General features: G+C 44.9%; 1 protein-coding gene across 19 annotated transcripts in view; it reads right to left on the reverse strand.

Moving 5' to 3' along the window:
- Window positions 1-13,380, reverse strand: part of TACC1 (transforming acidic coiled-coil containing protein 1) — a 120,097-nt gene that overhangs the window by 57,050 nt on the left and 49,667 nt on the right. For 6 of the 19 annotated variants that reach the window (XM_025433688.3, XM_049094845.1, XM_049094846.1 and 3 more), the window contains exon 2: window positions 277-392. The exons of 3 other annotated variants lie outside the window; for them this stretch is intronic. Coding sequence is in view for 13 of the 16 variants with exons in the window: in XM_025433636.3 (XP_025289421.1) it covers window positions 277-392 (116 nt within the window). In the remaining 3 variants the exon portion in view is untranslated. Of the gene's footprint in view, window positions 1-276; window positions 393-1,343; window positions 1,900-13,380 lie in introns of those variants that run through there. 10 more of the 19 variants (XM_025433250.3, XM_049094844.1, XM_049094843.1 and 7 more) reach the window with 5 other exon arrangements.

Here is a 13,380-nt window from a genome sequence, read left to right on the forward strand (position 1 = left end):
GGGCTGAGGGGAAGGGCCCAGCAGAAATGTTCGATAATGATAATCTCATCCTGCAACTGTACAAACTACTTAGGAAGAAAGCCTCTGACCACCACATTCCTAAAAAACAAACCAACAAAAACATTTCAAAATAAGCCAGGAACTTTAAAACAGCTCTTTCTTCGTAATTACTCAATCCAAAGCTTTTAAGTGGCCCTAAATTAACCTTCTTCCTTCTCTCTTTACATTTTCAAAACTTTAAAACAAGAGAGGCAGAAAATGAAAGCCTTTCTTTACCTTGGGTTTTGGCCTCTGGTCCTGCCAACCCTAGTGATGAATCACGGGATTCCTTGAGAGGCGATCTGATTGGTGTTTCGGCTTCAGGGGTCTCAAAATTACCTTCAGAATCCGAGCTGCCAAGGGGGAAAAATGAGGAATTACCACTTTCAACGGTATTTCCGACACCCTTTACAGTTTATATATCGACAAGGGCTAATGTCCAGCATTTTTGCCTAACTTTACAACCCGCTAGTCCCTGCTGAGGCAGGGACTGGCCTGTGGGAGCTCACCGTGGGGTTTTCTCCAAGGGCCGTTCCCCGCCTTCAGCCTGTCTCCCTGATATTCCTCAGTTCCGGGGCTTTTCTCCATCACCATTTATTTTTGAGGTCATCCTTTCTTCCGACATCCCTCCCAAAGCGCTTTTCAACAGACTCTTATTCTCACCAGAACCCTTCTTCATAGATTTAAAAATTAAGATTGCCTCCTCCCCCTTAAAATTAAGTCAGCTCTCGCCATGATGCCTTTTTCTTGGGCAGGCCTCTACCTGTCCGGAACTCACTCGTTCCGAAGCTGAGAATACTGTCACCTGCCTTCCTCAATCACTGGGTGACAGCTCAGCAAAGACCACCATTTCTCACCAGCTGCTAGGGGCCTGTCATCACGCGACCTTCTTCACCAAGGCTGCATTTTCGGGGCACAGGGGGACACCAGGAGGGCCTGGGCGCGACTTCTTCCCCACAGGGAAGGCCCCAACTTGTACCAGATGGGATCCCTGACACTCGGTGTGTGTAGGGGCGGGGGCTGGGGTCTCGAAGCTTAGAGAAAGTGACAAGCAGACCGGGATGCGGAGAGACTGCGGAGTCTGGGTTAGGTTCCGAAAGCTGGTACCGAACTGGGGGAAAGGGGACACCGGACCGAGCACCCTGAACTTCCGAATGCACAGCGGGGAACCGGTTACGGGTAGGGGCGCAGCACTGCGATGGCAATGGTTACGCGGGCGAGCGACCACACACACGCACACAGAATGAGCCGCAGATGGATGGATGGCAGCACGTCTGCATCTCGGCGGGGATGCGTGTACTTGCCTGAAACTCAAGGATTTGGTCTCGGCTTGCGAGTCCTCGTCCTCGGGGTCGCCCTCCGGCCCTCCGGCCTCTTCCTCTCCGGCGCCCCCGCCGCGCACCGCGGACCAGGTCCATTTCGCCCACTGCACTGGGGACAGGATCTGCCAAGGGCTGAACGCCATGAGCGCGGCTCCTCGGGCTCCAGCTCCTAAGAGTAGGGGAAGGGGGAGAGCCTTTTTTCCCTTTCAAAATGGAGGGAACGGGTGACAGGCGCCCGTAAGCGTTTCCAGCGGAGGCGCGGATGTGGTTCAACGAGCGCCGTCGGGGGCCCGGGTGGAGCGCTTCCTCTCGGCCGCAGGCAGCGCCGCTTCCTCCTCGTCCTCCTTCCCGAGCGGCGCGGCCGCGGCCACCTCCGCGCCAGCGACTCCCGCCGGGGCGATGCCTCTCGTGGGGCCTCCTCAGGTCCCCGGGCCGCGGCGCCGGCGGCTCCGGGTCGGGCTCCGGGTCTCGGGCTCCGGGGTCTCGGGCTCCCGCCTCCCGGCCGGCGGGCGCGCATCAGCTGCGGCGGGCGCCGCGCCCCAGGAGCCGCCCCCTCGGACCGTACTATCGGCGCGCGCGGGCGGGGGCGGCGGCGGCGGCGGGCCTTTGAAGTCGCCGGCGCGCCCGCCCGATCCCCCCGCCGCGGCACCGCTGTGGTCGCGCCCGGGCTGCGGGAAGGGGGCTGCCCCGCTGCGACTCGGAGCCGCCGAGCGCCGCTGCGCCCCCACCGCTCGGGCCGCGGCGGCTGCAGCAGCCGGGAAGATCCATTTTCTGGGTCCGCGCGCACTGGACGCGTCCTCCTTCCCTTCTTAATTCTTCTTCTTGCTACTGTGACCTAATGGCGTTGTGACATTGGGCCGCACAGAAAGGAAGCCCCTTATTAAAAAAAAAAAAAAAAAAAATCAAAAACCAAAACCAAACTTGGAGGCCGCCGTTGCCTGGTGCGTCTCCCCCTCCCTGACTTTGACAGCGTGGAAGATTTCAGCTGTTCGCCTCCGGCCCTGTCACTCCCAGGATCTGGAAATTCCTCAGCAACGCTCTAGAAGCAGCCAAGTACGGGAATTGTAGATGCTTTGTCCCTCCCCAGACCGCGCTGGTGGACGCTCTGGGGCCAGGTCTCGGGTAAAGGGTGCTAAATTACCCTGTGAGGTTACAGCCTGCTCGGTTTCCCATTCTCCTTTTTAGAGGCTTTCTCTTCATAACTTCTATGTCTTTGATTTCTGACTTCGTTTGCTGGTTCAGAAGTATGCCAACAGGCCTGATGAAGGTAGCCTTCGAAATAAAAACCCTCTTTATGCTGGAAGGCAGAGGAAAATAGCAAAGCTCTCCTTGGATTTTCTTCATTTTCCATCTAGGGATTACTCCCCTCAGAGTTTCCAACGCACCAAGGAAGCCCGCTGCCACAAACTACAAACACCAGGCTTCACCATCTCCTAGCCTGGATAAGGCGTTTCTTCTACTATTGTAATTTCCCGAGTTTGCGGTGAATCTATGTAAGGTGGCTGCAGGTTCTCGCAGAGAGAGCAGCTCCAGAATTTAGGAACAAAGTCATGCTGAAACTGCAGGAGACCATCTCCCCTGAAAGGGGTTGGCCCTGCTAAGAAGTCATGACTGTCTTACACATTCGATCACAAAAACAGAAGCAAAAATAACGCAAGATAAGGCATGGCAACTAGTCTTACCGTAGGAGAAGGGTAGAGGTTTGCCTGAAGTCTAGATAAAACGGTTGGGGTGTCAGGATGCCCTTCCCAGAGATAAACACAACTGTCATGACTGTTCTGAAGACTACAACAATGGGAAATAAGCAGGATTTTTTTTTTTTTTTAGATCCACATGAAATACGTCACAATATTCTCCAGTTCTTGGGTTTTTTTTTTTTTTGTTTGTTTGTTTGTTTAGGTGTATGGCTGACTATTTAAACCTTCAAAATGTAAGGTCCCCCAGGTTCCTGGATTTGACACAAGTGTTCTGATGCCTGGAACTGCATATTACCCCATGTAAATCAGTAACCGGCATAACCCAGGTCCTGTTCATTCTTCCTCCTGAGTAGTTCTTACATCTTTTCATTCCTCTGCATCCCTACTGTGACTGACATATAGTTCCCACACTGTCCATTTTTCATAGGTCTACTGTATTTGTCTTCCAACTTGTTCTATCTCTGAGGGTTTTCCCACCGGAGGTTACCCACCTGACTGATAGGTGACTTATGCTCTAGTCTTGCTGTTTCTGTTCCTCTTTACTCCCAGCCCTTTGTATGCCTTGCCATAATCAGTATAGAATTGGTTCTGAACTTCCAGTTTGTCCCAGAGTCATCTGGAACACTTCTTTAAAAATACTCATCCAGATTACCAGCAGGACCAGATCTGTGTTTTTTACCAAATATCTTGGGGAATTATTTTCACAGGATAAATTTGGGAAACAATGACTAGCTTGGACTAATTGTTGCTTCAGGAACAATTTCCCTTTTGCCTGCAGAGTTTTGCACATTTTCCCCTCCCCCTTACTTCTACCTTGAGCTCCCAGACCTGGACTGCTCAAACTGCTTTCATCACCCAGCTCGAGTGTCTACTCTAGGAGAACAGGCTGATTTCTCCCTGCTTTTACCATCTCTATACCTCAAACTTTCATAGAAACCTTTACTGTGGTCCTTAGATGGTTTTGACAGGGGACACTATTAATAGTTATACCAGACAGCAAGCATAAACCAGGATGTTCCCAGGATGTCAGGTCACCCTACACTTAACGCACAATATATAATATGTTTGTTTATATATATATATATATATATATACCACTTCTAGACCATAAGCTCCTAAATGGCAGGGACCACATCATATTTTTTATTTATTTTTGTTTCACCAGACATTAGGACAGGGCCACACACTTAGTAGGTATTGAGTAAATGAACAGAAAAGGAATATTCTAGTTTAGTAATAGACCTTATGAGTTTGGCTAGGATGACATAAGTTCTGAAAGCCTAACTCCTCCTGGGGAAATCAAGTTTCGGAACCAGCACAGAGTAGAACGTGGAGTAAGTAATAGCACCAATAAGATAAAGCCTGACCTATACAGCAATTTCTTGAAACTAGAGAAGCAAATGCCCAGGTTTCTGAACATCGCTCCTCTGCAAGCTTCTGGATTTAATGTGAACAGCAATAAAGGAAGTAATTCAGTAGCTTGAATTTATTTTATTGTCTAGAAGTTCAAGTAATGAAGCTGATATATCAATTTTCCTGTAATTCTGGAAAGAATAGGCAAATTGGAAAACAGATATCCTAATTGAGGTAAACCACTTTGCTGCTACAGCCTCAGCATCACAGAGCAGAATGTCTGTAAATACATGACCATGTAACCACATGAAACTAATTTGTTTTGGAAATGACCAAAAGCACAGAAAGGGCCCTATCTGTTCTTTTCCTTCCTCTGCTTCTTGCCCTTTTCAGAAGCTCTGGATCCATATGAAATGAAAATCTGAAATGTAACTAACTCCCACTCCACAATTGTGGTGTGGTCAGGCTAGGCACACTCCATCCCTGTAATGGATGCTCCAGAGGGATCTGCAAGATGGGTCTCTTCGGTTAAAAAAATAACAAAATAAAATAAAATGTATGGGTAAGCAAACTCAAACAGGCAAACAACTAATCATTTCATAGCATTGCTATTCTGGAAAAGCCCATATGGATGGGGCAAGAGTTGGAGGCAGATGTAGTTGGGGCCTAATTGGTATAAATCCTGTATATCTGATAAAGAGTTGATCTTGGCAGAACGTAAAGACTGCTAACTCTGGGAAACGAACTAGGGGTGGTAGAAGGGGAGGAGGGCGGGGGGTGGGAGTGAATGGGTGACGGGCACTGGGGGTTATTCTGTATGTTAGTAAATTGAACACCAATAAAAAAAAAAAAAAAAAAAGAGTTGATCTTGGGATGCCTGGGTGGCTCAGCGGTTGAGCGTCTGCCTTTGGCTCAGGGCATGATCCTGGAGACCCGAGATCAAGTGCCACATCGGGCTCCCTGCATGGAGTCTGCTTCTCCCTCTGCCTGTGTCTCTCTCTCATGAATAAATAAACAAAATCTTTAAAAAAAAAAAAAAAAAAAGAGTTGATCTTAACTCAGGTTGAACTTGATATTGTAGTGGGGGAAGCAAACACAAGAGCCTCCCTAGGTAACTAACATAAAGGAGTGTTGAGGCCATAGTAGTAGCTGTGCCATCTGGAGAACCCTGCTAGCTTGTGGCTAAGGGGCAGTCCTACCCAGTTCCTGGTGTCCAGTGTTGCCATCTAACATTCTCCTGAGTGAAACTCAAATCATGGATTTTATAAGACATCTTCCAATCCATCTTTAATGTTCTTAACGAATTTAAATTGTCTTAAAACTTGTGGAGGCCAACATGGTACCTGACAAAAATAAAGCCATCTGTGTGCTGGGTGGCCTGCGGAACCTAGATGGGCAGAGGGGAGTCATCAGGCTTTGAGCAAGTAACATTTCCATTTAGAAAGATCATTCTGGTAACAACCTGGGAGCTGGGAGGGAAGGAGTCAAGATTGGGAGATCTGTAGAATCACATTGCCTTGCCCCCAAACTACTTAGAGGAAGCGGATGCCCTCTCCCTGGGAGGGTGAAGAAGCAGAACTGAAAGTTGTGTCCTTAGCTTTCACTCCACTTGTTCAAGAAGTATCAGAGTTGTAAGCAATCCAAGCATGATGGGAACACTTTAACAGGGGAAGGACAGGAAAATCTACTGCTAAAGAAACCAAGTTTCTGACAGCCAGTAAAATGAGAAAGCATCTGCTATGAGATGATGTTGAGGGGGTGGAGGAGGCCAGGGAGGAGGATAGGGCCAGCATGGCATGAGGGGATTGGCGCTGAAGTCGCCACAGGGAAAACTGAAAGGTCAGGCAGGCAGACAAAGCCGTTAATGTATCTGTATTCTCTCACAATTTAGGAATCTGGTGAGCGAGAGATACATCTAACTCAACTATGATTGCATGCCAGATTGATGATGTAACCAAAGGAAAAAGCACTGGCCTGTGCAAAACTGAAACGGAGAACAGCAACTCGGTTGACATGCCTCAGTGGAACCTCCACAGAAAGTCTCCCCCTCCCCAGCCCTGCCTTTTGAGAGCCATTTGTTCACTGGATGAGGTTTCCAAGACATGGTAGGAATTCCCTACATGTGGTTACTCTATCAACCTGATTCCTGAATGTTCTCTCCTCACTCACCAAGCAAAACACTCTCCTGAGGTCCCTAGGACATAATGATTTAACAGAACCTTGTATCAATCAAGTTTCATCTGATCCTTATAGTCATTCTCTCTGGTAGTGGGGCAGGTTTTCTTATTCTGTTTGCAGATGAGGTAGCTGAGGCAGAAAGGGCAACCACTTGCCTGAAGTCAGACAGCTAACTGGTGCCAGAGCTGAATCTAGGATGCTAGTCTCCTGTCAGGATCTTGGGCGCTCTATCAGATTGGAAGAAAGCAAACGTACTCGCAGCCGCTCGGTAGCTTGCCACTGGGTCAGCTAGACACTCCTGCTGTTGCAGTCCTGGCTTCAGGCTTACCTGCTTTTCTGACCGACTATAATCTAACCAGGCAACAATATGCTGATGTCTGCACAAGAAAAGATGGCCAATAAGGGCATCTGACATATGCAAATGTGTTAACATGACAGTCTTAACCTTGCGACATCAGATGTTATTCTTACCTATAGGCCACCTAGAATCACAGCCTTCCCTCTACTACCCAAACACACCCAAATCCGAATTTGTGCTATGCATTTACACTGAAAATTATATCATAAAGAGAACTTCCTTTCTAATTTTTTTTTTAATTTATTCATGAGAGACACACAGAGAGGCAGAGACAGAGGGAGAAGCAGGCTCCCTGCAGGGAGCCTGATGCGGGACTCAATCCCAGGACCCTAGGTTCTGGGGTTCACGACCCAAGCCAAAGGCAGACAGACATTCAACCACTGAGCCACCCAGGTGCCCCATCCTTTTTAATTTTTTTAAGAGAAAAGCCCGATTTATGTCCATAGTTAATACTCTTTCAGAGCTCCAGATTAAAAGGGATCTAGATTGCCTCTATTAAAGATGCTCCCCACCTAAGGCCTGCTCAGAGACCTTTGTCTAAGCTTTGCTCTGGTGAATAACTCTTGTCAGGTCCACCCTCTGATCTATTTCGTTCTGTATCACAAAAGTAAAGTTTGACTTTCCCAGAAATTATGCCATTCAACACAGATAACAATCAGACTTATAGCAGAGTTATACTATGTCAGCTTCACTGGGAAGTAGGGAAAAAAAAAACTAAATCTATTTTATGATGTTTGCACTGAACTAGTGTCATTTAAGAGCCAGTTCTGTGAGGCGCTCTCTCATCCCCATCAGACAACTGTGACTATGTTTATTGACTTTATGAGAAAGTTCACTTTAGCTCTACCCTGGCATTGAAGAGTACTAGAGAAACAGTTGTTTAGTATGAAGGACCGAAACAGAAATAGGTCTGTTAATTCTAAGTCAGGAAAAAAAAACCTCAATATTATCCCTAATTCTTCCCACCAACTACCACAAATCCAAAGTTGAAAATAAGCCAAGAATGAACATAAAAGATCTAGTTAAAGCAGTGAACGATCTTTAAATTTAGAAATATCTTCCATTCCAGGAGATATAAGTGGTTTTTCTGGCTAAACAGCATTATTTCAATTACAAAGCCTGTTAAACAGGTAGACCATCTTGTAAAATTATTGTTATTGACTTAGCGCATTTTGTGTTCTTCTATTGAATTTATATTCCTTTTCAGTAGATTAGACATTAAGGAAAGTGGGCACTCTGAATCAGGCAGCTTTGCGTGTTTGGCCTCAGACAAGAAAACTATCTGAAACCCTTAAGTTTTTTATGACTGTAAGTTTCTAATAATGAACATTACTCCAAATTTGAGAGATCTAGATTACTTCACTTACCTTGGTTAGGCAGAGGATGGAGTCTAAGGCTTGTGTTAAAGAGGATGAAGGAATTTAGGAAATTGAAATAGAATAGTATTCCTTCTCTTGCAGCCATTTTATTCCCTTTCCTTTACCCTACCTGGAAAATAAATCTCCCAAATAACACACCTGGAGCAATACAGCAACACTGATCGCATGACCCAGGTTTTCTGAGATCATTCTGATATCAAATATTATACCCACTCTCCTTGTAAATACATGTCCCACTTTCGATTTATGAAATATCGTCACTAAGAAGTTGGAAGATAACAGATGGAGATGACAATTGGAAAGGACAACAGAGATGGCTGTGGTTAGAGGGGATGGTTGGCAGGGAGGAGGAGTTTGCACCCAGATGGAAAATAAAAAACCACAAAAAGCTTTCCAAAAAAAAAAAAAAAAAAAAAGCTTTCCAAAATAACTGGGACACCCACTCTACTAAATCCTCACTTGGGGATGAGGGGTGGATTTCATGACAGTAATTCTCTGTGACATAACCTTCCCGTGTTTCTAAGAGAAAAAGGTGGGAAAGTAAGTAGCAGACTCCATGACATGATATGAAGCCTTCTGGTACTTCCAGCCTTTATCTTCTTCTTTAAAAAAATAAAAAAAGATTTTATTTATTTATTCATGAGATAGAGAGAGAGAGAGAGGCAGAGACACAGGCAGAGGGAGAAGCAGGCTCCATGCAGGGAGCCCAACATGGGACTTGATCCCGGGTCTCCAGGATCAGGCCCTGAGCTAAAAGCGGCACTAAACCGCTGAGCCAACTCGGGCTGCCCCTGCCTTTATCTTCTTAAAGCAGAAGTTTAACTGCTCTATTTGAGTTCTGAAACCACATGTGTGTGAAAATTGAAGGAAAATAAGTCCTTTAACTTCTCTGCTATAGTACAAAGTGGGAAGAAGGGAAACCTGTCCTTTTTAAGTATGTTACAATATTTTTAAACTCCAAATGTTAACACGTTGCTCATTTTCTTCTCTAATAAATATAAGCTAACCAACTAGCTGAATAAATGGAAAGACATTACAATGTGTCAACTTGGTAAAACTAAATATTTAAAGATGGCAATACTACCCAATTAATAAGTCTAATATTAGCAATTTCAATAAAAATTCCTAGGGCTTTTTTTCTTGGGATTTGTCAATATTTTCCAAAGTTTTATTTAGGAAAATTAACAAGTGAGCATATTTTATATTCTTTAAAAAAAGTCAAGAAGGAAATGAGGTCTATAAAATATTAAGACACATTTATGCCAAAATAGGCATATCCTTGTTCTGTGAAACAGAATGTAAAGCCAAGAAAGAGACTCTTATAAAATATAGGAATTTATTATATGTAAAGAAGATGTTATAATCCAGTGGGGAGGGGAAGGTTATTTAATACGTGGTTGGGGAATAAGGTGGTTGGCAATGGAGAAAGAGACCAAGTAAAACCCCTACCCCAGAGCATAACCAAGATAAATTCCAGATGGATTAGAATGCTAAGTAATAATAATCAAACCATGGGGAGAAAACAATCTAGAAGCAACAGAATCTGTCAAAGCTCTGTCAGAAGGATGACTGTCCAATCTTCCAAGTAATTAGTGAAATCACACATAAAATAAAGATTGCAGATTTGGCTACATAAGAAGAGTAAAGCTTCTAAATGTTTGCCTTCAAATTAAAAGGCAAACAACAGGCAAATGACCAAAGCTATTATTGTTTTTACCTAAGGAACTCCTGAAAATATTAAGATCATCGAAACCCTGGCAGAGAGATGAGCAATTATCACTGCTAGCTATGTATCAGGCACTATACTAAGCACTCTTAACATGAATTATCTCCTCTAAGCCCCATCCTCTAGCCCCTGGTATTGGAGGGTATATTATTATGAGGAAGGTATTAGTATGGCTTAAAAAAAAAAACAGGTCAAGTTGCATACATTTTCAACTTCTAGAGCAGGGGTTAGCAAGAGGAGTTTCAGAAGATTGTGACCTCTCTGCAATCATATGCAAAATGATGTGCATGTGTGTCTGTGTGTGTGCACATGCAGGTGTGTTTATTTGCACCCATCTCTCCCCACCTTGTCCCCATACCATCAAGTTCCACCCCAAAAACAATGCTTTAAGGCTGATTAAAGATTAATTTCTGAACCTGAAAATGGAGCCATTGGATTCCTCCAACAGTCACAGGGAAGTTCTAACCAAAGGAGCCCTTACACGGAGAACCCAGACCTGCGAGAGATTAATACAAGAAGCAGCAAGCTTGGATGACACGCAGAAGGGTGGAGCTGCAGGTATTTGTGGGCAGCCTGTGGGATAATCTAAGTGACACCCTCATTACAGGGAGGCATTTGCCTGGGGAGCCAAGGTGCCATTAAAAAAGAGATTTTCCCAGGGACTTCCTACCGATACGCATGAACATCTGCAAGGACGTACAAAATTGAGCCAGGATAGCAAAAATGTACTTTATGTGGAAGGAGCAAAAGAATGAGGTTTACCATCTATCTCTTTTGGGGTACTTCCCTTTTAGAGTGGTGTCTTCCAAGAAACCATGTTGATGAGGTGCACTGCTCCAGTAGACCCCTCTTCTGCACCATGTTCCTTTTCGTAATTTCAATCAACCAGGGTCTGGAAGCAGATGATTCTCCTTACACATGGTCTAAAGGTCAACAGCAGCCTAACACTAGGTCCCCATGTGTATGTCATTAATCTCACTTCATCCCATCACATGTGCATTTTAACATCTCACATCATCACAAGAAGGGTGAGTGAAGTACAGTAAGACATTGTGAAAGAAAGACCACATTCACATGGTTTGTATTACAGCATGGTGTTATAATAGTTCTAGCTTATTGTTAATTAGTGTTGTTAATTTCTTACTGCACCTAACTGCTAAATTAAACCAAATCATAGGTATTTATAAGAAAAAACATAGTGTATATAGAGTTTGGTACTAGCTGTGGTTTATGCATCCACTGAGGGCTTGGGAATGTATCCCTAGTGGGTAAAGGAGGACAACTATACTAGCCATGCCGCATCTGGAACAAAGAGGGAACTGTGGTGGGGCTCAGTGGGGGACGGAGGCATGGGACAGGTTGCCAAGGCCCAGGCCTGTGCAGCAGGAAGCTTAAGAATCTGAGGAGCTCTCTTTAAGAGAACCCCAAAAGAATCTTGTGAATACAAGGTGAGGGCCCCTCTAGAGATTATAGGGGGGGCCTGCCCAAGTGAGGCGTCCTTCATGGTAAATTCAACCCTGCCCAGAGGGCAAAAGAGATCCTTGTGGCTCAGGAGTGCCCAGCAAGGCTTCAACTTGTAAGTGAAAATATCGATATATTGAGGCACTGACCTCCTCTATCTTCCACAAGGCAATGAAAAATTTTAACTGTGGGCAGCTTGATGAAACTGTTGGAAGTTACCTCCTATACAAAGTGTGAAACATAACTCATGGTTCTAATGCTTCAGTACAGGTGTAAATACACACACACACACACACATACATACACGTATACATTTTAATTAAGATAAAAAATAAAAACCACACACACATACATACACGTATACATTTTAATTAAGATAAATAAAAACCGTAACACTTCTCTAGTCTCGTGTGCCTTAGGGATAATCTAAGTGACACCCTCATTACAATTATCCTTCAGACTTCCACAACCACCAGACCACAGCCTACCTTCCCTGGATGGCCATTATTTCCTTATTTCTTCTGGTGAAAGAGCCCCCATTTCCCCTGGGCACATGGCCAGCAGGTAGAGGCCACATTTCCCTGCCTCTTATGCAGGAAGGTGTGGTCTCCTAAGTTCGTTCTGGCCTGTGGGATGTGATCCAGGTGGCAGACACAACTTTGGGGCAGCATGTCTTTAAAAAGACAGCTGCTTGTCCTTGCCTCCCTGTTGTGGGCTGGTGCTGAGCCAGCTACTACAGTGTGGACGAGGATCACACTTGGGAAATGGAACAACAGACAGATGACGGAGCCAAGCCAGGCTGACCCGGAGCAGAGCAGCCTGCTGCCCTGGACCAGCATACCTGAGGGCTGTTATGTAAGAAAGAAATAAAAAGGGACGCCTGGATGGGTCAGTGGTTGAGGTCTGCGTTTGGCTCAGGGCATGTTCCACGATCCCGGGATCAAGTCCCACATCGGGCTTTCTACATGGAGCCTGCTTCTCCCTCTACCTATGTCTCTGACTCTCTCTGTGTGTCTCTCATGAATAAATGAATAAAATCTTTAAAAAAAAAAAAAAAAAAAGAGGCAGCCTGGGTGGCTCAGCGGTTTAGTGCCGCCTTCAGTCCAGGGCCTGAGATCCTGGAGACCTGGGATAGAGTCCCACATTGGGCTCCCTGCATGGAGCCTGCTTCTCCTTCTGCCTGTGTCTCTGCCTGTCTCTTTCTCTCTCTCTCTACTCTCATGAATAAATAAATAAAATCTTAATAAAAAAAAAAAAAGAAAGAAAAGTCCAACTTTGTGCCACTGTACCATTAAGTCTGTTGGTGAGAAGCAGCCTCACCTCCCCCTTCACAATACAACCTCTTTTGGGGCATTTTAGCATCTTAAACTCCCTTGGATGGCAATATTAAATGAGTGAGACTCAAGCCTGCCACGTGGATGAGGTGCTCTAACTAGCCCAGAAACAGGACTGAGCCCACCCTTCCCCCTACTGTAATAACCTCAGCTGTAATACTGCCCTTCTGAAAATTAGGCAGTATCATCTTTAGAGATGACAAATGCAGATGAAAAAACTGAAGGGAAGAGGGACACTCTGTTTCCTGCAAAGGCCAAGTTTTCCAGGCAAGAATGTTTGTGATATTATATGAAGGATATAATCTTCTTTGGGAGAATATTATCTTTAATTCTTCTTGAATATGTCTTGAAAATCATATGATTTTATACATCCAGAAATGCTATATAATAAAAATGAGTATCTTGCCAATTCAAAGGCTAAAATCATAAGTGACTCACATTCTATAAATAAATTAATCATTGTTGTTCTTTGGCTTTAACACCAACTGGTGTTAATAAGGATTTCTGGTACTCATAAAATATTTTTTTTAGAA

Source organism: Canis lupus, chromosome 16 (genome assembly GCF_003254725.2).
Source record: "Canis lupus dingo isolate Sandy chromosome 16, ASM325472v2, whole genome shotgun sequence".
NCBI classification, from domain to species: domain Eukaryota; kingdom Metazoa; phylum Chordata; class Mammalia; order Carnivora; family Canidae; genus Canis; species Canis lupus.